The sequence below is a fragment of the Pseudorca crassidens genome, chromosome 14 (genome assembly GCF_039906515.1).
Source record: "Pseudorca crassidens isolate mPseCra1 chromosome 14, mPseCra1.hap1, whole genome shotgun sequence".
NCBI lineage: Eukaryota > Metazoa > Chordata > Mammalia > Artiodactyla > Delphinidae > Pseudorca > Pseudorca crassidens.
The window spans coordinates 26,548,653-26,576,527 of record NC_090309.1 but is presented as its reverse complement, the minus strand read 5'-3'; the positions used below and the strand labels follow the sequence as shown (position 1 = coordinate 26,576,527).

The 27,875-nt window shown below is 44.3% G+C and overlaps 1 protein-coding gene across 4 annotated transcripts; it reads left to right on the top strand.

Annotated features, from left to right (window-relative positions):
* The first annotated feature begins 320 nt into the window (after nucleotides 1–320).
* ACTG2 (actin gamma 2, smooth muscle) lies at nucleotides 321–27,481 on the top strand. 4 transcript variants are annotated; one of them, XM_067704670.1, is made up of 9 exons: nucleotides 321–477; nucleotides 9,968–10,137; nucleotides 10,525–10,653; nucleotides 16,224–16,334; nucleotides 18,837–18,921; nucleotides 21,598–21,759; nucleotides 22,569–22,760; nucleotides 24,482–24,663; nucleotides 27,260–27,481. In XM_067704670.1, exons 2-9 carry the CDS (start codon nucleotides 10,012–10,014, stop codon nucleotides 27,401–27,403), a joined length of 1,131 nt encoding a protein of 376 aa, XP_067560771.1. In that variant the 5' UTR covers nucleotides 321–477; nucleotides 9,968–10,011; the 3' UTR covers nucleotides 27,404–27,481. The 4 variants fall into 4 exon arrangements, with proteins under 4 accessions (XP_067560771.1, XP_067560773.1, XP_067560774.1 ...); XM_067704671.1 differs by lacking the exon at nucleotides 321–477 and adding an exon at nucleotides 484–647; XM_067704672.1 differs by lacking the exon at nucleotides 10,525–10,653.
* The last annotated feature ends 394 nt before the right edge of the window (nucleotides 27,482–27,875 follow it).

The following is a 27,875-nucleotide window of genomic DNA, read 5'->3' as shown; positions in this document are numbered from 1 at the left end:
AGGCACAATTGTATCCATTTTGGGGACACTGCCAAGGGGTGGCGGGCATCAGGGCCTGAGTAGGGAGGTGTGGAGGGAGGAGGCCCACTGCCATTCTTGGTATGGTTCTCTCTCCAGGAACAGAGCTCCATCTGGCCTCACTCTGGGCAGCTTATAAGGCCTGGTGTGAGTTTTGTTTATGCAAGTGCAGCATAAAAGGAACAAATCTGCCAGCACCGAGGCTGCTGCCTCTCGAGTCCTTTTGCATACATTTTTCAAATGATAATTCACTCTACCCAACCCCCTTCCCACCCCCCCACAAGGCCGATTTATTGAAAAAAGCACCTTATATGGTAATACTGCTAACACACCGTCAGCTGGCCTTTTTAGGGACTATGCTTAAAGAAGATCCGCCTCTGGGGTTTTATATTGCTCTGGTATTTATGCCAAAGACACACCAGCCCTCAGTCACTGGGAGAAGGACCTCTCATACACTCGGTGAGTACTGTACAGCTTCTGCCGTCTCTGTCTTTCTGGGGCTGCCGGACCCCTGGGTGCAGGAGGCGCCTCCAGATTGGCCTGGCTTCTGTGACGCTGGCCCAGGTCACACGTCAAGACCCTCGGTGTGCAACTCTGCCTACAAGCACACTGCTGCCTGCCAGGAAAAGGTATTTCTGGCCATGGGGCATCCTGGGGCAGGAACAGCCTGGAACGGGACTCCCTGCTCTCCTAACTGGGTGGTGGGTGGGATGTGTCACCTGCGGTCTCTGCTCTCACTGCTCATCAGAGCCAGCGCAGATCTACACCCATGAGGTGTGCTTTGTCGTGGCTCAGAATGTCTGGGAGGCTGTTTTAGGGGAACAGACGCTTTTCAGAGAAATGACTTCTGCTCGGGACATTTAAATCCAAACCAATTATGGCCCCTGTGTCTGTGTCTACTGGGGATGGGTGAGTATTTTCTTCAGACCCCCACGGGTCTCTCTGATTCATAATTGGCTAAGCGTTTTCTCACCCTTGAAAGCTCCAGGGTCATTGGAGGATGCAAAAGGTGGAGTGGAGTGGAGTAAGTGTCCTGGGGCATCATGAGGTTTTAGGGCTGGAAGGAAGTGGAACCATCTAATTCGTTCTCTGATGAGGACACTGAGACCTTAGAGAAGTTAAGCAACTTGTACAAAAGACCCACACCTGGCTGTGAAACCACCCATCAATGCCATCATCTTCCCCCAACGACACACACACAGACACAAGAGCATAAATAATTAAGAGGAAAATAGACCAAGGGGCTGTGTCCGCTTTTGCAAACAGTCTGCTAACATCTCTTTACAGCTGAGGCTGGCTGGGGTAGTGATGCAGGCCTTGGAGGCAGACTCCCCAGCTACCAAAATTACCTCAATTTCCTCACCTGTAAAATGGGTGTAATGGTAATAATACCTATCTGGCAGTGCTGTTGTGAGGATTAAATGAGATAATATATGTATAAAGTGCTCAGGTCAACACTATCAGGGCCTGGCCCTGAGTGCTCAAACTTTAAAAATCACCTGGACAACTTGTTAAAACACAGATTGCTTTGTTGCCTCCCACCCCAGATTTTGACTCAGTAGACTGGGGTGGGGCCTGATAATTTCCATTCCTGATAAACTTCAGGGGATGCTAAGGCTGCTGGTCTGGGACCACACTTTGCATAGGGAAGCTGTAGCACTTGCTTTTATTATTTGAATGGGTTTAGACCTTGAGGTTAGCCCTTGGGCTGCAGCAAGACAGAGATTCCTGTGACAGAGATGCATGGGCACTAGAGAAACTCTAATGAGCAGAGATTCTACATGTTACGCCTGGGAAACCAAGATGGGCAGAATGATATCATGACCTTGAAGCTAGATTTCTTTCTTCCTTCCCTTTGTTCATTCTGACATTTATTGAGCACTTGTTATGTACCAGGCACTGTCTCTGCTCCTTAGGGACAGTGTAGGGGCTTCTGCAATCACTGGGAGAGATAGATGAGAACCATGGAGAAGATAAATATATGAAAGGGGTAAAGCACAGGAGGAGTCCCTCACCCAGCCCAGAAGTTATCAGGGAAGGCTTTCTGGAGGAAGGGGTACCTGAGCTGGGTCCTGAAGTAGGGGTAGTTCCAGGACAGAGGGAGCATGGTCTTTGGGACTTTTTAAGGAGCTCAACTCCACTGAATATAGATTTCAAGGCAGGAAGCAGGGAAAGCTAAGGTCAGAGGGGCAGGCAGGGCCAGATTACTAGGGATTGGGCAATGGGGCACAACAGAAGGATGATAGCAAGAGGTCTGCCCTCTAAAGGGACTGCTCGGGCAGCTGTGAGGGGAGTGGACTGGGCAGGGCAAGAGTGCTACAGCAGTGCAGTGGCCCCAAGTTGGTGGCTGGAGCTGCATGGAGGCAGAAATAAGAGGGCCTGGGGATTGGTTGGGAGAGAGGAGGAAGCAGTCAGGGTGTTGGGCTTGGGTTCCATCCCGGGTGGGTGGTGCAGATCTCTGAGGGGCCATTCCAGTCAAAGGACGGTGATGAGGACAGCAGTCTCAGAGGTGGAGTTGAGGTGCCAGGGCATGGGGTGTAGATGCCCCATGGGCTCTGGAGCTCAGGAGAGGGGTTGGGACTAGAGCTGAGCAGGGGGAGAGAGTGAGTGGCCGAGGTAAAAGGCAGAAGAGCAGTTCCAAACGGCAGATTCCTGAGGATCAGAAATATTGCTAGCCAAAAGCCATTTGTTTTTGCTCTTTGCAGTACGCGGGCCTCTCACTGCCGCGGCCTCCCCCGCCGCGGAGCACAGGCTCCGGACGCGCAGGCCCAGCGGCCACGGCCCACGGGCCCAGCCGGTCCGCGGCATGTGGGATCTTCCCGGACCGGGGCACGAACCTGCGCCCCCCGCATCGGCAGGCGGACTCCCAACCACTGCGCCACCAGGGAAGCCCCAGAAGCCATTTTTAATTTAATTAGTGTATATTAACCAAGTCGAGATACCCCGAAGTTAATAAGATGTGCTGCTAGAATTTTCCACCATAGGAGTGTTTCTTGTGAAGTCATTGTGTGGATATATGTGTTTGCAGATTATAATAGGCAGCGCTTACTTGTCATTTGAAGCCCTCACTCCAAGATGTTTCCCCAACTAATATTTGAAATCTCACTATCTGAGAGGCCCTCCTTTTAGGACTCAGACTTTCCCCTAAAATGAAAACGTCCTTGGGAGCTGGCATAAATTCAACCTTCCCTTCAATAATCATTGATTGGTGAAGTGGATCAATTCATCTCCTTCCGGTATGGTAGGCTTCATCCGGGGGGCAAGCTCTAATGGAGAAGAGTAAGAGAGATCATAAGAATTATTATTTTTGCAGCCCTTTACAAAAGGGGCTGGCAAACTTTTTCTGTAGAGGGCAAGATCGTAAATATTTTAGACTTTGTGAGTCTAAAGGTCTCTGTCACAGCTACTCAACTCTGCCATTGTACCGGAGCAGCCATGGACAGTATGTAGTGAATGGGTGTGGCTGCGTTCCAGTAGAACTTTATTTATTATTTGATTTTCATATAATTTTCTTGGGTCATAGCATCTTATTCTTTGGCTTTTTTGCAACCATTAAAAAATGTCAAAACCATTCTTAGTTCGCGGACCTCACAAAAACAGGCGTTGGTTTGCTGACCCTGATTTAAATTGATTTCCAATTTATAAAGCACTTCATTTCCATTATTTCATTTGATCCATTATCGTGGGAAACGAATGTCACCAATTCCATTTTACAGTTGAGGAAACTGGAGGCCAAAGAGGGAGCCGTGGGACTTCGCCATGGGAAGGGGTGCCCAGAGGGAGGAGAGCAAAGAAGGAAGGGCAGGAGAGAACTCTGAAGCGAAACCCTTCTCCTTCAGAGTGAGGGTAGGGGGCTCTCATCTTGTCCTCATGTTTGCTTGGGGGTGGCCAGGGGGATGCGTGGGTGAGCAAATTCTTTGTGCTCATTATGTCTTTGGATTTTGGCCAGTTTTCAGAGAGGAGCGGGGAGCTGTGTTTCTAACTCTGTGAAATCCTCAATGAAGCCCAGATGTAGTACGTGCTGAAAGAGCCAGAACAGTGCACTCGGCTTTCTGCGAGTGCGAAGTGGTGTGACCCAGGAAACCACAGTGACGTTGGCTCTGGTTCAATTGACACGCTCAAGTCTAGCCACAAATTACCAGCAAGTGGCTGAGTGAAGTTTAGAATTTCCCCTGGCAGAGACATTCCAGGAGAGCCTGGCTCCAGGGCCCAAGTCTTCTCCCCGGGCAGCACAGCACAGGCCACGCCAAGCTCCACTCCAGGCCAGCTGTCTCAGCTGCTGGGAAACAAAGTCCAACGTTCTTTCTTACTATGGGTGGGGAACTTCAAGGGGAGACAAAAGGGTTCACTGAAAAGCCAGACAGGCTTGAACTATAAGTCACAAGAGAGAGGGGAACCCAGAGGGAGACAGTCACAGAGGTGCAGCTTTGCCTCTTGGCCACCTTCTAGCTTTCGAGGTTGTTTTCTCCTCAAGGTGGACCACCTGCTAGAACAAGGAAACACAACTCTTTGTGACCAGCTTGTGAAGAAGACTGTCCCAGTGTGGTTCTAAATCACGCCCACATGACCGAGCAGCCCTGAGACTGGCCTGTGGGGACTCGAGCTCAGCTTGCAGGGACAGGGGCAGAGCAGATCGTCAGGGGAAGGCCAGGAAGGTGGTGGGATCGCCATCCAACATACACTGAGCACCTACTACGTGCTAAACACCGATGCAGGGGCTGTAAACATAAATCTAGACCTAGGCATGGCATAGGAGGGGCTCAGAGGCTCAGAGAGAGAAAAGAACACAGGCCCTTTTGTTTTAGGGCTTTTGCTGCCAACGGTGCTAGAGAGACAGAGAGGCAGAAGCAAAAACACCAAACATGGAGAAGTTGTGAGGGTTTCACTGAGGTGGTGGGGAAGGTGCAAGCCCAGGCTTCGAAGCCTGTCCTGGGCTGAGGCCACCAGCCCTGCCTCTCCCAGTGAGGAGCCGGAGAGCTAAGTCCTTTCACTTCTCTGAGACTTGGTTTCCTTATCTGTAAAATGGAACTAAAAATACCTTCCCTCAGGGCTTTTGTGAGGATTAAATAGATAATGTATGTGAAAGGCTCCCAATTTTTAAAAATTAAAAATACATTTTTACCAAAAATGGAAGCACAGAACATGTTGTGTTTCACCTAACAGAGCAGCTTGCACTTTTCCCAGGATATTAAATATTCTGCTCTCTCTGTCGTAAGGAGGTTTCTGGAACCTAGTTTAGAAACCATTTTATTTATTACTCAATAACTTTTTTTCGCATTAAAGTTGGCCAAATCTTTGCACTCACCCATGAGTGTTTCCCAAGGATAAATTCCTAGAAGTGTCTTTGTGGAGTTAAAAGATATGTACACTTTTAAGGCTTTTGATAAGTAGTTTTGAATTCCCCTTTAGAAAAGTAGTACAGTTTGCCCTGTCAGCCGTGAACGGGGGCCCACCTTCCCACAGCTCTGCTGGCAAGGGTGGCCCTAAGAACCGGACACAGCGCTCTGGCCGAAGGTGGGGCTAGCTTTTATCATGGCTCCAGGACACTGCAGACTGTCGACAAGACCCCAGGTCCTGCTCACAGAGGCTGAACGAGAGCTTTCACAGTTTGGTTATCTAGACTCACATCCGCACCCTCATATTTATCCTATTAAATTTAATCTTAGTGGACTCAGTTCATTTTCTCTGCTTTTTGAGATCTTTCGGATTTCGATTCTTCCAGCCAACGTGTGTGTTTTATCTGGACATTTGATCAGCATGTACTCTATATTTTCATCCAACTCATTTATAAACATGTCACATGAGAAAGGATCAAGAGTGGAGCTCTGAGGCATATCATTGCCTCCAGGTTGACAGTGACCTATCAATTAACACCTTTCAGCGACAATAACTCAGGCAGCTGTAAATATGCCTAACTGATTTATTGTTCAGCCCACATGGCTTTATCAATAGGGATATCACGGGAGAATTTGTCAGATGCCAAGATCAAGTGAAGCTCAATGTCTCCCGCCTTCTCCTGCATTTCCAGCCAGGGGGTCCTGCAGAAAAAGGGAGGCTGGCAGTCTGCCAACACTTGTTCTTGGTAAACCCTAATCAATTTCAAGAAATCACTGCTTCTGTTTTTTAATTTAGTTATTTTTATTTTATTTAGTTTTGGCTGTATTGGGTCATCGTTGCGGTGTGCGGGCTTCTCGTTGTGATGGCTTCGCTTACTGAGGAGCACGGGCTCTAGTCGCACGGGCTTCAGTAGTTGTGGCTCGCGGGTTCTAGAGCGCAGGCTCAGTAGTTGCGGCGCACGGGCTTAGTTGCTCCGCGGCATGTGGGATCTTCCCGGACCAGGGATTGAACCTGTGTCCCCTGCATTGGCAGGTGGATTCTTCTTTTCTTTAATTTTTTTAGTTATCATATTCCAACTTTATTGTCATCAATAAAATACCAATTAATATTTTTTTTCTTTTCTAGACAAATACTCCCATATAGCCTACTAACTTCAACACAGGACACCTCTAGCATAACAAGAGTCTATCCTATTTGAACAAAATTCCTGGGATTCACTTTCCTTAGTAAAATTCACTGTTTTTATGTTATGGCTAGTCTAACTCCAATATCCCACTACCACCACCTCCCCCCGCCACCCCCAAAGCCTTTGAAAACAACAGAAGGGGGAAAAAATGTTTTAAAATTCTAAAATTTTATATTCTATTTCCCTCTGAATTGCTTGGAAGAAGCTTACTTTTTTTTTGAATTTTATTTTATTTATTTTTTATACAGCAGGTTCTTATTAGTCATCAATTTTATACCCATCAGTGTATACATGTCAATCCCAATAGCCCAATTCATCACTCCATCCCCACCCCCCCACCCCCGCCACTTTCCCCCCTTGGTGTCCACATGTTTGTTCTCTACATCTGTGTCTCTATTTCTGGGCAGGCAGATTCTTAACCACTGCGCCACCAGGGAAGCCCACTGCTTCTTTAATAGTGCTTTCTTTAATAACACCTTCTGGAAACCTGCCTAATTTGCATATCAAGATTATCTGAGGTTTTAGATATCTGCCTTCTTTCCCTTTTTGAATATTGGAACAACATTTGCCATCTCCATCTCCTGACATCTCTCCATTTCTCCATTGGTCTAACATGGCAGAAGGTTAAGGATCTTCCCTGCAATCCAGAAACTGTTCAGACCAGAGACAACATTGTTTTGAACAACTAAGTACTTTCCTTCAATCTCCACCTCATCTCAGACCAGTGTCCTCTCACCAGTGTTTGTTCTACCTTTGTTATTCTGAAAATCCTTCTCCTTGACATCCATTGATTCATTCACTCATTCATCTGGGTAAAAAAATGTTTAAGAGCCCACCCTGTGCCAGACATTGTGCTAGGCTTACAGAAGAATCGCTGGAGAACAGGACAGGCCCAGCTCCTGCCTTTACAGAGCTACAGATGAGCCCAGATGTGCAGAGTTGATCATTGCTGGGACAAGTTCAAGGTGCTGTGGGGCAAAGAAGAAGGGCCACTAACTGAGACCGGTGGGCCAGAGAGACTGAAAATGCAGTGTTAATGCAGAGGCCTGACAGGGGATGGGAGTCAGTAGCAAATAGGTTGGGGGAAGGGTGTTCCAGACCCTGTGTCTAAAGGGCCAGAAGGGAGACAAGATGACATATTCGGAGAATGGAAAGGAACTCCACATAGCCAGAGTGAGAAGGCCAAGGGGGGTCGGGGGGAGATAAGCCTGGAGACATAGGCAGGGGCCAGACCCTGTTGGGCCTTGTAGGCCAAGGGCGAGAACTGGGACTTTATCACTTTGAACATGGGTGATCGTGAGGATCAGCAAGGACAAGCAGAGCTGGATTCAAGAAGTCACAGTGGGCCTGTCCCCTAGTGTGCACGCTGCTTTGAATATAACAGGCAAGGGCTTCCTTTTAGCCTGCAAACTGTGTGAATAAGCTTCTGCTCAGTCTCTAGGTAGCCTTTCTGACCTCCCGTTCTCAGGCTGTGATTCTGTCTCCTCTTTGCTTTGGTCATGGTATTTGCTGTCCTCCTTCCACGTAAGGGTGTTGGAGGACCAGCATCCCAGGTGTCTAGGGCAGCTCTCTTCTTCCCCTCCTGCCGCTCGTTCCAAATGAAGCTTGGTGGGCTCTCCTCTGCAGCCACCTTCTCTCTCCATGCCTCTCTTCTCTGGACTCCCACCTCCCCCGGAGCTGGGACCCTCTCCACTTCCACTCTGCCCCACTGAGGGGCTTCTCAGGCTGGAAGGCAATCCACACACCATCTCCTGAGCTGCCATTTCTTCTCTTGCTTCACCAAGTGCCAAGAATTTGTCAGGTGTGGTCTTTTTACACTGCCCCTCACCCAAAGAAAGAAAACCTGCAACAGACATTAGAAAAATTCATTCCCTCATCACTTTGCAGTCGTCCCAATTCAGATATCAGCATTGGAGGAAGGACTTCTCTGTTTTTCTCCATCTGAAGCAACAGAGACAGTGGGTCCCATCACGAATTCTCTCACTTTCCTCTCTCCTCTCAGGTTGCCCTGTCCTCCTCAAGGGGCTCCTACCCTTAGGATTGTACATTTTCACCTGCATCTTTTTTTCCTTAATGATATGTATGATTGATTTTAATTATAAACTATACATGGATACAGTCTCCTTGTTAACAATTAAAACATTACAGCACTTCTCCTCTCAGTCCCCTTCCCACTTCCAGGTAACCACTATGATCAGTCTTAGACTTTTTTTTTCCAGAACTTTTTGCTATGTGTTCACATCCACACAAAAAGAAAATTATGGAAAATGCACAATACTGTTTTGTGCTCTTAAAAAGAACTCATAAATGGTTTTATGCTGGACATTCTATTCTGCAACTTGCTTTGTTCACTCAGCAGAATGGTTTCGAAATCTATCCACATTAGTCCACGTCGATCTGCCTGGCCCTTCTCTTAACCTCAGTACAGTATCCCACAAGGAACTTTTGGATAGTACCAGATTGTGTGTTGGTGTGTTTCTCTGATTAAAGAGTGCCAGTGTTCCCACAACTTTGCCAACACCTATAATAAAACTTTGAATCTTAACAATACGATGGGTGAAAATGGTCTTATTTCATTTGCATTTCCTGATAGCTAGTGAGGCGGAACATCTTTTCATGTAATTGTTGGGTGTTTGCATTTCATTTTGTCAATTATCTATTCATAGTCTTTTTATTTTTCTCTTTTGGGCTATTTACTTCTTTCTTATTGATTTGTAGGAGTTCTTTTATATAGCAAATAGTAACCCTTAATTATGTTTACTGCAAATTTTTTCAATTCCTTTTCTAAACTTCAAGTCTTTAGAGATTCTTTCCATTGGATTAATGCTTTGTAGTCATTTCAGGTCTTCGAGAGGCAGGTGGATTAATTTGCTAGGGCTGCCATAATAAAGTACCACAGATTGGCTTAAACAAGGGAAATTTATTTTTTCACAGTTCTGGAGGTTAGAAGTCTGAAGTCAAGGTATCAGCAGGGCTGGTTTCTCCTGAGGCCTCTCAACTTGGCTTGTAGATGATTTGTCTTCTTGCTGTGTCTTCACATGATCTTCCCTCTGTGTGTGTCTGTGTTCCAATTTCCTCTTATAAAGATACCTGTTCTATTGAATTAGGCATACCTGACACCAGTCATATTGGATTAATGACCTCATTTTACTTTAATTACCCCTTTAAAGGCCTTATCCCCAAATACAGTCACACTCTGAGGTACTAGGGTTAGGACTTCAACATAGAAATTGGGGAGTAAACAGTTCAGCCCAAAACAGTAGGGTAGAGGGAAGAAGCCCAAATGCCAGAGAGTAAGGGGCCAGGTCCATACCTTCCCTCCTGGAACTAGGTCCTGGTTGCCGATGGGGTCAGGCCCCAAGACAGCCAAGAATACTGTCTCCAACGTGATTTTGACAAGTGGCCAATTACCTCTCTTCTCCCCAGTTCCCTAGGTGCTCTAGCCCCTGGTTCACTCGGCCAGACTCACCATGTGTGAAGAGGAGACCACTGCGCTCGTGTGTGACAACGGCTCTGGCCTGTGCAAGGCTGGCTTTGCAGGAGATGACGCCCCCCGGGCTGTCTTTCCTTCCATTGTGGGTCGTCCTCGCCACCAGGTATATGTTCATCTGGACCCAAGGCTTTGAGTTAGTAGGAGGACGCACTGCACTGTGGAGTCTATGCTGAGCTGCACGTGTGTGTGCGTGTGTGTGTGTGCTAAGTAAGGTAAGGTAAGAGGAAGACGTGTATGGATTGGCCCTGTTCTCTCAGAAAATGACATTGTTTTAGGACAGAGAAGAGAGACAAGAAATCCTCTGCCTTCCCTCCTGCCATCTCCACATTCATTGGTATCTGCCTCACCCTGTCTCCTTCAGTCCGGTTTCCAGGGGAAGAAGGACATTTTCCCTATCTTTAACCTTCTTCAGAGACCCTCCAATACCTGGATTCCGCTAAGTGGAGCTCTCGGCCAATTCTGTTCTCCTTCCTTCTCTTTTGCATTGCAGGGTGTAATGGTGGGAATGGGCCAGAAAGACAGCTACGTGGGGGATGAGGCTCAGAGCAAGCGAGGGATCCTAACTCTCAAATACCCCATTGAACACGGCATCATCACCAACTGGGATGACATGGAGAAGGTATTGGTGGACACCCCCTTTAGTGTGCTCATTTTAACATCATCAAGACCCACCCTCTGCCCTGTCAACTCTTCCTCTGCAATGTTTCTCACATCCTTCTTTCCTTCCTGTCCATCCCCCTGGGCATTCCCCAGCCTCAGCTGCCAACATCTCTCACTAGACGATTCCAATGGCTTCCTGACTGATTTCTTTGTCTCCTGCCTCACTCACCTAATTCATTCTCTGCACTTCTGCAAAGCTTGTCTTTCTAAAAACAGACCAGATCATGTCACTCATCTCCTCAGACTCTTCACTAACCAACAGTAGGTTCCTAACTCACTGTCTGGCGTTTGAGGACCTGGTCCCGCCTAAGTCCCAGCTTTATCCTTTTCAGCTTTCACTCCAGCGCAGTGCTTATCCTTCTTTAAAATGCGTTGCTGCTTCCAGAAAGGCAAATAGCTTTCTCCCCTTTATTTTCCGTCATGACCTCAGATAGGTGCATTGATGCTATATTAGTATGATGCTTCTCTCGTGAAAAATTTAAATAGGAATCTCTACCGGTTTCTAGAAGTTTTTTTCATGTCAGAAGATGTTGAGGGGTCGCCTTCCCTGGCAGCCCAGCGGTTAGGACTCCGCACTTCTGCTGCAGGGGACGGGAGTTCGATCCCTGGTCTGGGAACTAAGATCCCGCGTGCCATGTGCCCCCCCCCAAAAAAAGATCAAACTCTCACTAGATACCTAGGAAATATTAATATCAGGAACAAACCACCTGTAAATGATAAATGAAAATAAAACACTTTAAAAAAAGAAGACGTGGGGGGTAATTTTTTTTTTTTTTTTTTGCGGTACATGGGCCTCTCACTGTTGTGGCCTCTCCCGTTGCGGAGCACAGGCTCCGGACGTGCAGGCTCAGCAGCCATGGCTCACGGGTCTAGCCGCTCTGCGGCATGCGGGATCCTCCTGGACCGGGGCACAAACCTGTGTCCCCTGCATCGGCAGGCGGATTCCCAACCACTGTGCCACCAGGGAAGCCCGGGGGGTAATTTTTAAATGGTAGTTTGTGTTCCACAAAATCACGTGCAAAATGCTAATAGAGCCTTTCTAATATTCTTTTTTTAATTGAAGTATAGTTGCTGTACAATATTTCGAATATTCTTTTGATAAATTCCACTGACAGTTGTCTGAGAATTCTTGTTTCTGCAATGACTGTCTTTTGAAATGTAATAGAGGGCTTATTGAGCAGACTGCAACTGGGAATAAAGAAAGCTGATTTGAAATCTGTAGTACACATATACTTTTCTCTAAACCCTAGATTCAATTTCTCTAAACCCTAGATTCAGTCACTCTGAATGTGACATAAATAGATAAAAATACAATAGCTCTTGCTTCACTCCGTGGGATGGTTAAGAGCACAGACACTGGAGTCAGTGGCAGGGAGATCTAGGAGCAAATCCCTCCCTCTAAGCCTCAACTTCCTTATTTGTGGAAATAAAAATACTTTCTTCATTAGGTTGCTTTGGAGGTTGAACTAGGCAAATATTTAGTATAATCCCAAGGCATGGAACATACTTAATGCTCCATACGTGGCACATATTATTATATTTCTAATGATATCTAATTTGAAAACATAATAGACAAAATATTTTATTCACAGTAGTAATATGAACTCTTTAAAGAAACCCCTAAAATATATTCTGTGCCTTAAAAGAAAAACTGAATAGGATAAAGCTGTCAAATCTCAAATTAATTTATAGGCTCATTGCCATTCTAACAAAAATCTCACAATTTTAAAAATTGTATATATTTAAGGTATACAACTTGATGATTTGATATGTGTATACATTATGTAATAGTCACCATATTCAAGCTAATTAACATATCTACTACCTCACATAGTTTGTGTTTTTTTTTTTTCCCTTGCAGTGAGAACACTTAGGATTTACCCTCTTAGCAAATTCCAAGTATACAGGACAGCATTGCTATCTTTAGTCACCATGCTAATATATTAAGTTAGATCTCCAGAATTTACTCATCCCACATAATTGACACTTCGTATGCCTTGACTAAGATAGCCTCTCTTTTCCCTTCCCCCAGCTCCTAGTAGCTACCGTTTTACTCTCTGCTTCTATGAGTTTGGCTAGAAATATCACGAGTTTTAATTATGCAAGATCATAAAGTGTGGAAAAATAAATAAGACAAAATTTATGAGAATAAAATGAATAAGAAAAACTATGAGAGGAGACTTGCTATATCCAAATAGTAAAATATAATATAAAGTTATAAAAATTAAAACAATTTGGTACCAATACAGAGGTAAAAAAGAAATACATGGTAAATGAAACTTCCAAGACCAGAGGGTAGAGAAGGATTCAATAATTCAATGAATTATTCTGTGACAACCAATTCATTATTTGGGGCATAGGGAATCTGTTTATGGCCATTACTTCATACAATTTCATCAAACACATATCAATTGAATATGAAAGTTAAATATAAAAATTCAAATGATAAAAAATACAGTATAGTAAGTGTGAGTATTTATCAAATTTCTGGTGAAAGAAGAGAAAAAGAACGACAAATGTAAGGGCTTCCCTGGTGGCGCAGTGGTTGAGAGTCCGCCTGCTGATGCTGGGGACACGGGTTCGTGCCCAGGTCTGGGAAGATCCCACATGCCGTGGAGTGGCTAGGCCCGTGAGCCATGGCCGCTGAGCCTGCGCCTCTGGAGCCTGTGCTCCACAACGGGAGAGGCCACAACAGTGAGAGGCCCGCGTACCGCAAAAAAAAAAAAAAAAAAAAAAAAAAATCCCAAGAGTGACAAATGTGACTTCTTAAAAATCATAACTTCTAGTGTGTGAAAAACAAAACCAAATTTAAAAGGCAAACAACAAATTGCAAAAAATATTCACAAGTGCAAAAGAGTATTAATACAAACAACTAATGTAAATTGATAATTAAAAACACAGTCTCCACCAGACAAATAATCAAGGGACATGACCAGATAATTGGCCAAATAGAAATTATCAAAAGTTGAAAATCTGAAGAAGTTTAAACATATTTGAAAAATTATTTAAAAACTTATTTAAAAATTCAAAGTAAAACAACTAGGTATTAATTTTATCTATCAAATTATTTCATATTAAGAGTGAGAACACTGAATGCACTTAAGAGTGAAACAGGCAATTTCTATTCTGAAGTAAAGACAAACTTAGCCTCTTTGTGGGTGATAGAAACCAAAAAGTTTTCCAATTGCCATACTCTTTAGTTCAGTAATTCCATTCTTAGAATTTTTTTCTTTGGAAAACATCCTGAATAGAAAAAATAAAATGTAATATGTACAAAGATAGTTTTCACAAGATTATTTATAAACAAAAATCAAAGATACCATGAATAGTAATGTGATTAAATATATGATGATGATGGTATATGATGAAATGTTGTGTAAACATTAAAAATATTTTAGTTCAATTTATTGAAAATAAATGTTTACTATGGAAAAGAAAATTATTTATGTTACATTAACTGAAAAGTGACAGGAAACAAAATTGAACATAGAAGTGTAAGAGTAGTAAATAATAAATAAATGAAAGCGTATGAAGTAAATAAATGGTAGTAGTAATAAAATTTAAAATACATAAATATGAAAGATCAGGGAGAAGAAAAAAGCCAAAGTGTTAACTATTTATTATTAAGTAATGGAAATATGAGAAATTTTAATTTCTCTCAAAAATATTTTCCTAATTTAAAAATTGTCAACATCCTTAACTTTTAAAGTACTTTATAAAAGCTTCCGAAAATGAAGTAAGATGAAGTGCAGATGCTTGGGCCCAACACCCAAAGATTCTTTTTTTTTTTTTACATATTTATTGGAGTATAATTGCTTTACAATGGTGTGTTAGTTTCTGCTGTACACCAAACTGAAGCAGCTATAAATATACATATAGCCCCATATCCCCTCCCTTTTGAGTCTCCCTCCCACCCTCCCTATCTTACCCCTCTCGGTGGTCACAAAGCACCGAGCTGATCTCCCTGTGCTATGTGGCTGCTTCCCACTAGCTATCTATTTTACATTTGGTAGTGTATATATGTCCATGCCACTCTCTCACTTCTTCCCAGCTTTCCCTTCTCACCCAAAGATTCTGACGTGTGAGCCTGGGATACAGCCTAGGAACCTGCACCTATAACAATTATCCCAAAGCATCCGGGGCCCACATTTGAGGAAATACTGACATCACATTATTAAGCCTAATTGCCATCTCCTTCATGTCTCCTGTGACACCTCCACAGCCCAGGGCCTCTGCTTGTGCCATTTGCTCTGCCTCAGATGCCCTGCTCAGTCTCTGGAGACCTTCCTTTGCTTTCAGGGCCTTCTCAAATCTCCTGGAAAACGAACTTCTCCTGCCTCTTCCTTCATTAAAATATGGACGTGTCTTGTATTTTGTCTTTTTGACTGCCTTTCTCCCTTCCAGACTTTGAAACTAAGATCACATTTAGCACCATCCTAGTACAAAGCCAGGGGTCCCTAAATACATGGGTACAATGGAATCAGAGGACCCTGTGCCTCACCTCTGAAGAAATCAAAGCCCTGTGTCCCTGCCACTCTTTGCCAAATTCCTCTGAAATAAAGCCTCCTGTTTGCTGTCCTGGATCACTAAAGAGGGAACAGTGCACAGCGGGAAGAAGTAACTTCCTCTAAATCAGTGATTCTCAACCGGGGCGATTTTGTCTCCCAGGGGCATTTGGCAATGTCTGGAGACATTTTTGCCCCTCACAGCTGGAGAAGTGCTACTGGCATCTAGTGGGTGGAACACGGAGATGCTGCTAAACTTCAGCCCCCCACAATAAAGAATTATTGAACTTAAAATGTCAAAGCGCTGAGGTTGAGAAACCCTGCTTTAAAGAACAGCCTGGTCAATAATAGACATTGACAGTTAATGCATATCTGTCAGGCTTCAGCAGGAGACAGTATACACTCAGCTGGGGTTCTGAAATTAATTTAAGGAAGGACTACTTACAGATATGAGCAGGGTTAGGGAACCGGAAAGGGATGCAGAGGCGTTCAAGTACCAGCAACAGAGGGAAGCTCTTCCAGATGGAAGGCTGAAGAGCAAGAGCAGCGTGACTAGAGCTCAGTGAGAGCTGGAGCCTGAGGAGGGGCTGCGCAACAGGAGCTGTGCTCAGGGAGGCCACAGTGTTGCCGGAAAATCACCCTGCCCTTCTCCCCCCTCCCAGTCTCCAACCTCTTGCTGGTATCTTCTCTCAGCCAAGCACAGCCAGAAGCCAGAGAGCTGCAGAGGGCCTTGTCCCTCAGGGCACAAAGCAGGGGAGACAAGGGAGAGGTGTAAATAGGAGCCAAGGTCAGACAGAAATAATCAACACACTAAGTATATTGGCCCCAGGTCTGAGTCCTGTCTGGGGCCTTATTGAGAGGGAATATAACCTCTAAAGAGCAATCAATTCCCATGGCTGACAGGCCTCCAGATCCAGTCCATTCTGAGAACATTGTGCCATCCTCCCCCAGCACGGGCATGTCCATAGGAAGTCTCCAGCCCACTGGGAGTCTGCTGGACTCATCTGACTTTTGTCCCAACCAGATCTGGCACCACTCCTTCTACAATGAGCTGCGGGTAGCACCTGAGGAGCACCCCACCCTGCTCACGGAGGCCCCGCTAAATCCCAAGGCCAACAGGGAGAAGATGACCCAGGTAAGAGGCCAGGAAGACTTGAGCACTGGCACAAGAACACAACATGGCTGCTTGGCCAGATTCTTTCTCCCATTCATGCATCAATGCAACAGATTTTTTTTTTTTAACATCTTTATTGGGGTATAATTGCTTTACAATGGTGTGTTAGTTTCTGCTTTATAACAAAGTGAATCAGTTATACATATACATATGTTCCCATATCTCTTCCCTCTTGCGTCTCTCTCCCTCCCACCCTCCCTATCCCACCCCTCCAGGTGGTCACAAAGCACCGAGTCGATATCCCTGTGCCACGTGGCTGCTTCCCACTAGCTATCTACCTTATGTTTGTTAGTGTGTATATGTCCATGACTCTCTCTCACCCTGTCACAGCTCATCCTTCCCCCTCCCCATATCCTCAAGTCCATTCTCCAGTAGGACTGTGTCTTTATTCCAGTCTTACCCCTAGGTTCTTCATGACATTTTTTTTCTTCTTAAATTCCATATATATGTGTTAGCATACGATTTTTGTCTTTTTCTTTCTGACTTACTTCACTCTGTATGACAGACTGTAGGTCCATCCACCTCATTACAAATAGCTCAATTATGTTTCTTTTTATGGCTGAGTAATATTCCATTGTATATATGTGCCACATCTTCTTTATCCATTCATCCGATGATGGACACTTAGGTTGTTTCCATCTCCGGACTATTGTAAATAGAGCTACAATGAACATTTTGGTACATGACTCTTTTTGAATTATGGTTTTCTCAGGGTATATACCCAGTAGTGGGATTGCTGGGTCATATGGTAGTTCTATTTGTAGTTTTTTAAGGAACCTCCATACTGTTCTCCATAGTGGCTGTACCAATTCACATTCCCACCAGCAGTGCAAGAGGGTTCCCTTTTCTCCACACCCTCTCCAGCATTTATTGTTTCTAGATTTTTTGATGATGGCCATTCTGACTGGTGTGAGATGATATCTCATTGTAGTTTTGATTTGCATTTCTCTAATGATTAATGATGTTGAGCATTCTTTCATGTGTTTGTTGGCAGTCTGTATATCTTCTTTGGAGAAATGTCTATTTAGGTCTTCTGCCCATTTTTGGATTGGGTTGTTTGGTTTTTTGTTATTGAGCTGCATGAGCTGCTTATAAATTTTGGAGGTTAATCCTTTGTCAGTTGCTTCATTTGCAACTATTTTCTCCCATTCTGAGGGTTGTCTTTTGGTCTTGTTTATGGTTTCCTTTGCTGTGCAAAAGCTTTGAAGTTTCATTAGGTCCCATTTGTTTATTTTTGTTTTTATTTCCATTACTCTAGGAGGTGGGTCAGAAAGGATCTTGCTGTGATTTATGTCATAGAGTGTTCTGCCTATGTTTTCCTCTAAGAGTTTGATAGTTTCTGGCCTTACATTTAGGTCTTTAATCCATTTTGAGCTTATTTTTGTGTATGGTGTTAGGGAGTGATCTAATCTCATACTTTTACATGTACCTGTCCAGTTTTCCCAGCACCACTTATTGAAGAGGCTGTCCTTTCTCCACTGTACATTCCTGCCTCCTTTATCAAAGATAAGGTGTCCATATGTGCGTGGCTTTATCTCTGGGCTTTCTATCCTGTTCCATTGATCTATCTTTCTGTTTTTGTGCCAGTACCATACTGTCTTGATTACTGTAGCTTTGTCGTATAGTCTGAAGTCAGGGAGCCTGATTCCTCCAGCTCCTTTTTTCGTTCTCAAGATTGCTTTGGCTATTCGGGGTCTTTTGTGTTTCCATACAAATTGCAAAATTTTTTTTTTTTTGCAAAATTTTTTGTTCTAGTTCTGTGAAAAATGCCAGTGGTAGTTTGATAGGGAATGCACTGAATCTGTAGATTGCTTTGGGTAGTATAGTCATTTTCACAATGTTGATTCTTCCAATCCAAGAACATGGTATATCTCTCCATCTATTTGTATCATCTTTAATTTCTTTCATCAGTGTCTTATAATTTTCTGCTTACAGGTCTTTTGTCTCCTTAGGTAGGTTTATTCCTAGATATTTTATTCTTTTTGTTGCAATGGTAAATGGGAATGTTTTCTTGATTTCAATTTCAGATTTTTCATCATTAGTGTATAGGAATGCCAGAGATTTCTGTGAATTGATTTTGTACCCTGCTACTTTACCAAATTCTTTGATTAGCTCTAGTAGTTTTCTGGTACCATCTTTAGTATTCTCTATGTATAGTATCATGTCATCTGCAAACAGTGACAGCTTTACTTCTTCTTTTCCGATTTGGATTCCTTTTATTTCCTTTTCTTCTCTGATTGCTGTGGCTAAAACTTCCAAAACTATGTTGAATAACAGTGGTGAGAGTGGCAACAGAATTTTTTTGAGAATTGCTCTGTTTGTAGTCCATGCCAGAACGTAAGGGAGGTGGGAGTGGGGTAAATATCACAGTTCCTACCCTTAATAATATTACAAACCATTTTGTGGACCAAGAGGTGCTGTGATTTCTGCCAGATAGTCTTCTATTCTGCATTGTTCTTTCAGATCATGTTTGAAACCTTCAATGTCCCTGCCATGTACGTCGCCATTCAAGCTGTGCTCTCCCTCTATGCTTCTGGCCGCACGACAGGTGAGTAGCCCTGTAACCCGTTCCCTTTCTGACTTGAGAGGGAGGAAGGGAAAGCTGGGCTCTTGCAGAGATTCCTGTTCAGAAGAATCAGTGGGACAGTCAAAGTCCAAGGAAAACCTTGGTTGGGGATAACAGAAGGGAAGCGCATGTAAAATGCAGATGCGAGTCTACCCAGTATAGCTGGAAAGAATTTACATGAACAAACCATGACTAGTACAACCTGCAAGGGCCATTTCCCTCACCAGTAGTTAGTCTGGGAGCTTGTACACCCTTTCCAACAATGCTAGAATGTTTCTGCTCATGAAGCAGCAATGGCAGAACCAATGATGTTGGATGTGTAAGTACGATGTGGCCTTGGTATAGAAAGGAGCTCAGGGAAACAGAGGGAACTTCAAAATAAAGTGATTTTTAATAGGGGCTTGACAGCTTGCATGAACATCTTTCTTTTTTTACATCTTTATTGGGGTATAATTGCTTTACAATGGTGTGTTAGTTTCTGCTTTATAACAAAGTGAATCAGTTATACATATACATATGTTCCCATATCTCTTCCCTCTTGCGTCTCCCTCCCTCCCACCCTCCCGATCCCACCCCTCCAGGTGGTCACAAAGCACTGAGCTGATCTCCCTGTGCTATGCAGCTGCTTCCCACTAGCTATCTACCTTACGTTTGGTAGTGTATATATGTCCATGCCTCTCTCTCACTTTGTCACAGCTTACCCTTCCCCCTCCCCATATCCTCAAGTCCATTCTCTAGTAGGTCTGTGTCTTTATTCCCGTCTTACCCCTAGGTTCTTCATGACATTTTTTTTCTTAAATTCCATATATATGTGTTAGCATACAGTATTTGTCTTTCTCTTTCTGACTTACTTCACTCTGCATGACAGACTCTAGGTCTATTCACCTCATTACAAATAGCTCAATTTCGTTTCTTTGTATGGCTGAGTAATATTCCATTGTATATATGTGCCACATCTTCTTTATGCATTCATCCGATGATGGACACTTAGGTTGTTTCCATCTCTGGGCTATTGTAAATAGCGCTGCAATGAACATTTTGGTACATGACTCTTTTTGAATTATGGTTTTCTCAGGGTATATACCCAGTAGTGGGATTGCTGGGTCATATGGTAGTTCTATTTGTAGTTTTTTAAGGAACCTCCATACTGTTCTCCATAGTGGCTGTACCAATTCACATTCCCACCAGCAGTGCAAGAGGGTTCCCTTTTCTCCACACCCTCTCCAGCATTTATTGTTTCTAGATTTTTTGATGATGGCCATTCTGACTGGTGTGAGATGATATCTCATTGTAGTTTTGATTTGCCTTTCTCTAATGATTAATGATGTTGAGCATTCTTTCATGTGTTTGTTGGCAGTCTGCATATCTTCTTTGCAGAAATGTCTATTTAGGTCTTCTGCCCATTTTTGGATTGGGTTGTTTGTTTTTTTGTTATTGAGCTGCATGAGCTGCTTGTAAATTTTGGAGATTAATCCTTTGTCAGTTGCTTCTGAACATCTTTCAAACATTCATTCATGTATTCATTGATTTGTCCATTTATTCATTCATTCAAATATTTTCCATTACTCCCTACCATGTGCCAAACACTACAGGCCATGGGCACACACTGTCAAACAAGACAGACCAGCCATTATGGAGCTAACAGCCTAGTGGAGGAGAGATAAAAGTAAAGGATAATTTCACTGCGGGTGATAAGGATGGTGATGGGGAAATATAGGTATATGCAGTTCTGTATCCCGTGCTTTGTGCTTGGTTTTATGCTGTGAACGTCATGTTCAGTGGCCACACGGTAGTCATTGTGTGATGGTTCCATGATTGATTGCTTGATTTTACCATTTCTCTATTGCAGGACCTTTAGGTTGTCTCCAATTTTTATTTTTTATTATAAAATATGTTGTGACCAACCTCCTTGTATAAGAGTAAGCTGCTGATCCCTGGATATTTATTTTGGATCTGGCTCTTACTGAATCATCTGATTAACTCTAGTCATTTCTCAGTTGGTTCTCTTAGGTCTTCTAAGTATACAACCACGTTATCTGCAAATAATGATGATTCTGTTCCCTTTTGATGATAGTACCTCTTATGTGTATTTTCTGTCATACTGCATTGGCTAGAGCATCCAGGACAATATTAAATAATAATAATATAGTAACAATATTGTAATGTTTCCCCATCAATTATGTGGCTGTTGGATCAGGAGAGATTTCTTATCACATTGAGAAAACTTATTTCCTTTCATGGTTTACTAAAAGTTTCATCAGTAGAGGACGTTATTTTTTTTCAAGCTGGTTTCTATAGTCCTTTTAGCACTACACATGTGTTAGTTTGATGCCTGAAGGATATGCACATTATCCAGTCTCACTAAAGAACGTGCAGCCTAGATGCTAATTGACGTGTGCATTTTTGCGAAAGTGTTTCAAAGAATATAAGAAGAGGAGACATTTTACTTGCCTTCTAGTCTCATTTGGGAAAACAAACCGACATACACAAAAATTGATGTACACAAAACATATGATTGATAATTCTCACCATGGGTGAATTTTCTAGCTGCTAAAGAAAAATATGGTAGTTGAAGATCTTTTGGTAACAGGTCCCAGAAAGAGACAGATGAAAGAAAATACTAAAGGTTTTCATAGGTCTTATCCTCTCTGTCCTTAGGCATTGTCCTGGATTCAGGGGACGGTGTCACCCACAATGTCCCGATCTACGAGGGCTATGCACTGCCCCACGCCATCATGCGCCTTGATCTGGCTGGCCGCGACCTCACAGACTACCTCATGAAGATCCTCACAGAGAGAGGCTATTCTTTTGTGACCACAGGTACCCAGCCTCTTTCTGGACTTGACTTGAGCTCAGAACCAAATCTGATCTAGGACCAGAAATTCTCATGACTAATGAGAAGTCAGTGGCCCTGTGTCCTCAAACTCTTTTAGGGTAAACGGGGAGGCCCTAGGCTGGGGCTGGGCCCCTAGACCAGACCAGATAGTCAGGGCAGCCTTATTTAAGGAGGAATGTTCCCAACCAAGACACCTTGGAGAGGGAGACAAGGCTTAGACCTACTCATCCTAAGAAGCGCTTGGCTTTTCCCTCTTTTAAGTGTGCTTTCACAGCACTCCTTCGCTCCCCAGGGACCTGCTACCTCTGTCCATGTCCACACCAGGATCAGAGCTAGTTTTTATTCGGCAGAATGTTGGTAAGAATCTGGTGGCACATTTCATTACCTAGGGGGTTTATGGTTTGTCTGAGGACAAATGGAATAAGTAAGGTCTGAATTTCTAAGGGAAAGTGGCCCCCTGGGCAGGAAGAAGTTTTGGGTAGGAGTCTTCCTAGATTCTGTACACTCCCAGCATATAAGCCTCCATCTAGATGGGAAATGTGTCCTGAAAGGCCCTCAGGAAGGCCTGCAGCTTTGTCAGGGCTGAGTGATGAGAGCAAGACAAAAGCACATAAAAAGTTTTGCTTGGGAATCGAGATTTTGAACTTTCACTTTAGAAAGAGGAATGAAAACATTAACATTCATCTTGAGACTGAACCCAAGAGAGAAGGAAGAAGTTTTCATGGAGATCAAAATAGGACAACCAAACTAACAGAGCTGAGTATCTACTCTCCGTCATTTCTACTCTTTCTAGCCGAGCGAGAAATCGTGCGAGACATCAAGGAGAAGCTGTGCTATGTGGCCCTGGACTTTGAGAATGAGATGGCCACGGCAGCCTCCTCTTCCTCCCTGGAGAAGAGCTACGAGCTGCCAGATGGGCAGGTCATCACTATTGGCAATGAGCGCTTCCGCTGCCCCGAGACCCTCTTCCAGCCCTCCTTCATTGGTGAGGCTCGGCCTGTCGTCCTGGCCAATTAGGAGGGCAGGGATGGAAAGAGAAACACCAGGAGTCACTCACACTGTTTATTGTTTATACTTAGCCTATATTTTTCCAGGAAGGACCAAAAATACATAAACAATACAACTAGATTAAAATCTAATTTTAAATATAAGGGTAAGGAAATCAAAATAAAGGAAAAGTGGGATGGGAATATAAACATGAAACTAAGAATGAGATTAAAACATAAAATATTTCTTGGATCCCTCAACATTTAAATCATGGGGTCTGAAACCTATAGCAGTAAACAGGGTGAGTTTGGGGATCAGACCTGGTTTTAAATCCTGATTCTGCTCGTTCAAGTGCTGTACCTTGGACATGTTACCTTCTTCAAAACTCAGTTTTCTTATCTATAAAGTGGAAATTATGATAGTACCTACTAGATAGGGTTGCCACAAGGATGAAATAAGATAATATTTAATACAAGGATAACTACTTTCTTGAGAAGAGAGAAAGAGAAGAGAAAGGCCTGTAAGCAAATGTTGACATATAGTGTAGTGGTAAATAGCAAACTGGACAAAGCGCTATAGGCCTAAGAAATCAGGGAAGGCTTCTCAGAGAAGGTGAATATTTGAATAGAACCTTGAAGAATGAGTGTCATTTTATGGTATCTGGGAATGGAAGGAGTGCAGAGTAGGGAATGGCGTGCAAGGCAAATGGAAAGGTATGTGCAAAGTGTGGAGGAGTGACAAGTCATATTCTATTTGGGACATGATGGGTGAGGTGTGTGTGTCTGTGTGTCTGTGTGTTTGCACACAGAGGAAACAAGAGAGCCACTGGACCACACAAAGAGCATGGGGGTTAATCATATCAGCAATGTAGAGCCCCTGGAAGTTTTTAGACAACAGAGTAGCAAAGTCAGTATTTCACTTTAGGAAGATTCCTCTATCTACAGTGTGGAATTATATCACATGGAAAAAAGACTGGAGATGGGGGACCCCAGGTAAGTGGGCATGAGCTGGTATGGCAGGCAGGGCCTTTTACTCTGGAAGATCTTGGTTCCAGACTAAGGTAGCTAGATGTCAACCAATAGGCAAAGATGATATGATGGGTATATCCATACAATGGAATATTACTTGGCTATAACAGACTGTAACATGGATGGGCCTTGCAAACCTTATGCTACGTGAAAGGAGCCAGACACAAAAGAACAAATATTGTATGGTTCCATTTATATGAGATGTCCAGAATAGGCAAATCTATAGAGACAGAAAATAGATTAGTGGTTGCCTAAGGCTGGGGAAGGAGTGCAGGGGAAAATGGAGAGTGTCTGCTGATGGGCATGGAGTTTATTTGGGGAGGATTAAACATGTTCTAAAATTAGATTGTGGTGATGGTTGCACAACTCTGTGAATACACTAAAAACTAGTGAACTATACACTTTAAAGGGGTGAATATTATGGTACATGAATTATATCTCAATAAATCTGTGAAAAAAGTGATACAATGAAAGTATTCCTTTAGAAATATTCATCAGGGAACAGTGTGAAAGATCAGTCAGAACTGGGGGAAACTCAAGGCAGGGCGATGACCAGTTAGAGAGTCTGATCTTATAATCCATTAGGGGGGTGACTGAGGCGAACCAGGGTAGCTGCATCAACAGAAAGGTCACCTGAGGAGCTGTAGGTGTGACATGGTGGATGCTGACTAGCTACTGCGATCTCTACTAGGCATGGAGTCAGCTGGAATTCATGAAACAACCTACAATTCCATCATGAAGTGTGACATTGACATCCGCAAGGATTTATACGCCAACAATGTCCTCTCTGGGGGTACAACCATGTACCCCGGCATTGCTGACAGAATGCAGAAGGAGATCACAGCCCTGGCCCCCAGTACCATGAAGATCAAGGTGGGTCCTGCCCTGGCTCCCTCCATCCTGTTCTTTGTACAAAGACCTGTGTACTTGGGAGATGCTCCGAGTCGGGCTGCCAGGCTTACAGCTTGGTGGCCTCCTGGGTGCTCCATCATTCTGGCCCGAGACAGATTTCACCTTGGGGGATTATGTTCTTTGGGCCCTCATAAGCGGGAGACACATTTAGCCTGGGCTCTCAAACACAATTTCATGGACCCCATATGAGAAGGAGGTGAAAGAATTTGGAATGGAGAGAAGTTGAGGGGCTTGAGGAGGAAATGAGGAGGGAAAGAGGGAAAGAAAAGAAGGAGACAACGCCACACCATCTTTAAACTTTAAACTTTAAAAAGGACTTGGGTGGGGCTTCCCTGGTGGCGCAGTGGTTGAGAGTCCGCCTGCCGATTCAGGGGACGCGGGTTCGTGCCCCGGTCCGGGAAGATCCCACATGCCGCGGAGCGGCTGGGCCCGTGAGCCATGGCCGTTGAGCCTGCGCGTCCAAAAAAAAAAAAAAGGACTTGGGTGTCACCCCAGAGGAGGGTGAAAGTTCCAAAGAGAGAATGTTGGCTATAGGACAGGCTGCTGGTTCAAACTCACAGGAACATTCCTTGATTCCTGGACAGCCTCTGATGTGCTGTCTCATCTTGGTCACAGTCCTCCCACACAATGCTTCTCACTGCATAGGCCTCAACAGAACGGGAGCCCACCTGTCTTACCACTTCTCCCCAGCCTCTGGTCCCCAAGCAATCAGACAGACACTTTTAGGGCTTCTAGGAACTTTGCTACTACAGGATTAGAGTTAGGAGTAAAATAGAGATAACAGATAGGTTGAAAGTCACAATAAAGTCACAATAAAGTTGGTCTCTGGGGAGTAGGCCTGATCTGAGGAAGTGTGTTCTCTATGTCAGTATTCTAAGAACCTTCTTCACAAAGGCTTTCCCCCTGCCTAGCAGATGGTGCTTGGCACAGGGAAGCAGAGCAGGCCACCAGAAAACAGGTGAGCAGCGGGCTCTTCTCACCCAGAGCCCATTGGAGCAGCCACGCTTACCGAGGTCTGCCGCATGGGGGGCAACGTGCCAGGCCCGGGGCAGCGGCTTTTTACTAGGACGACGTGTCAGGATACCACACCTGATTCTGATTCAGCAGGTCTGGGGTGCCCCCACCACTTACACTTACAAATGGACACCAATGATTTGATGCATATTCCAATTTATGAGCCACTGCCCTGAGTTCAATAACATTGCCGGCCTCCCAGGAGTTTAAGATCTGATCTGTAGACATGATCAATGGAAGAACAGCTTAAATAAGACCAGAGGAGGGGAAAGCACACTGCAGGCAGGGGAAACAGAGTGAGTAAGCAAAGATGGCCGGGGATGTGTGCAGGTACAAACACCCCAGCCACATTGGACTGGGGGAGGTGAGGCAAGTTCCAGGATATGCAAGTGTGGAAGGATATGGAGTACGGTGGGAATGGGGCTGAGATTTAGGGCCTCCAGCCCAAGACAACCCAGAGTTTTCTCACAACTAGAACTGCCCAGCAGTAAAATCTGTTACCTGCTTAATGGCTGTGCCAGTCCCTGAGGTATCTGTCAAAGGAGCAATGGGGTGACTTTTGTCTGCCTGAATAAGATAACTTCTAAAGACCCTACTTGTTTAGCTATTCCATGATCTCTGCAATTTAGGAAATATGTAGGGAGATTCTTAGGAGACAAAAAAATCTATTTCATGTCTGGTTTGTTCTAGCACTAAATTCTTAGTCCCTTCAGAAACAGGAATTAGTTGAAGAGTCATGGTCCTTTGAGATATACTTTTAGGTGGAGTTCAAAGTTGTCTGACATGACAACCAATTTCTAAAGGCCAAGCTCAGGAATCCCAGTGGCATGTATGAATTTGAGAACTTCTCAGATACAAGAGACTATTGAGTAGACTGGCTTAGACTCAGGGATGGAGGAATCCCAGCCCAAGCTGCCCACGCATCCAAACTCTAGGCAAGAACAGAACAGCACTCCCCTTACAGATGTTTGTATTGGTTAGCTATTGCTGGGTAACAGCAACTATGAAATTTCAGGGCACGTAATAATAAGCATTTATTGCTCATGTATCTGCAGGTCAGCTGGGAGTCAGCTGATCTAGGTCAAGCTTGGCTAGATAGCTCTGCAGGCCCAGCCAACTCAGGTCAGGGGCACATCTCTCACTGTGGGGCCCAGGCTGAAGGTCCAGTAGCTCTTCAAGGGAAATTCTTCTCATGAAGATGGCAGAGACACAAGAGAGTGTGCCTACCTGCATGCCTGAAACACATTTCTAGCCCCTGTGTCAAGTCTGCTGACATCCCACTGGCCAAAGCAAATACAGGGCCCAGCCCGAAGTCACAGGGTGGAACACTGAACTCTTCTCATGGAGGGGCAGGGGGATGGGGTGGGAGGAAGAGTGACAATCTGAGCAATAGTCTAATCTACCACAAGGTTTCTCCTGTTCCTCTCTGACCACAGAGGCTGTTCTTTTCCAGGACAGTCTGGCAGTGTGGTGAGATGATTCCTGGACCACCTTCCCTATTCCTTGGCGACCGATCATGATTCACCACATTTGCTCTTTGCAGATTATTGCTCCCCCAGAGCGGAAGTACTCAGTCTGGATCGGAGGCTCCATCCTGGCCTCTCTCTCCACCTTCCAGCAGATGTGGATCAGCAAGCCAGAGTATGATGAGGCAGGGCCCTCCATCGTCCACAGGAAGTGCTTCTAAAGTCAGAACAGATTCTCTGGGGGTCTCCTTGAGACTGCTCTGTTAACAATCATGAAACAGTAAAACCTACAAGCCTTACTTCTCTGTGTGGGACTCTTTATTTTCCTGGGCTGACTCTCACACACAATGCTAAAGGCTTTTCACACCTATTTCTAGTCCACACAATGACCCTGAGAGGTAGGATCTATTATTACAGATGAGGAAATTGAGGCTTATAGAAGTTAACACCTTGCTGAAGATCACACAGAGCCAGGGTTGAAATCCAAGTGTATGTGATGCTAAAACCTAGTGCTTCTTCTGCTATACCACCTTATTTCCTTTATCTTGAACATTAGTAAGAATGAGGACTAGATGACTCTTGGAGGGAGGAGGGTTAAGAAACAAGGGCTTTGGGCTTCCCTGGTGGCGCAGTGGTTGAGAGTCCGCCTGCTGATGCAGGGGACACGGGTTCGTGCCCCGGTCCGGCAAGATC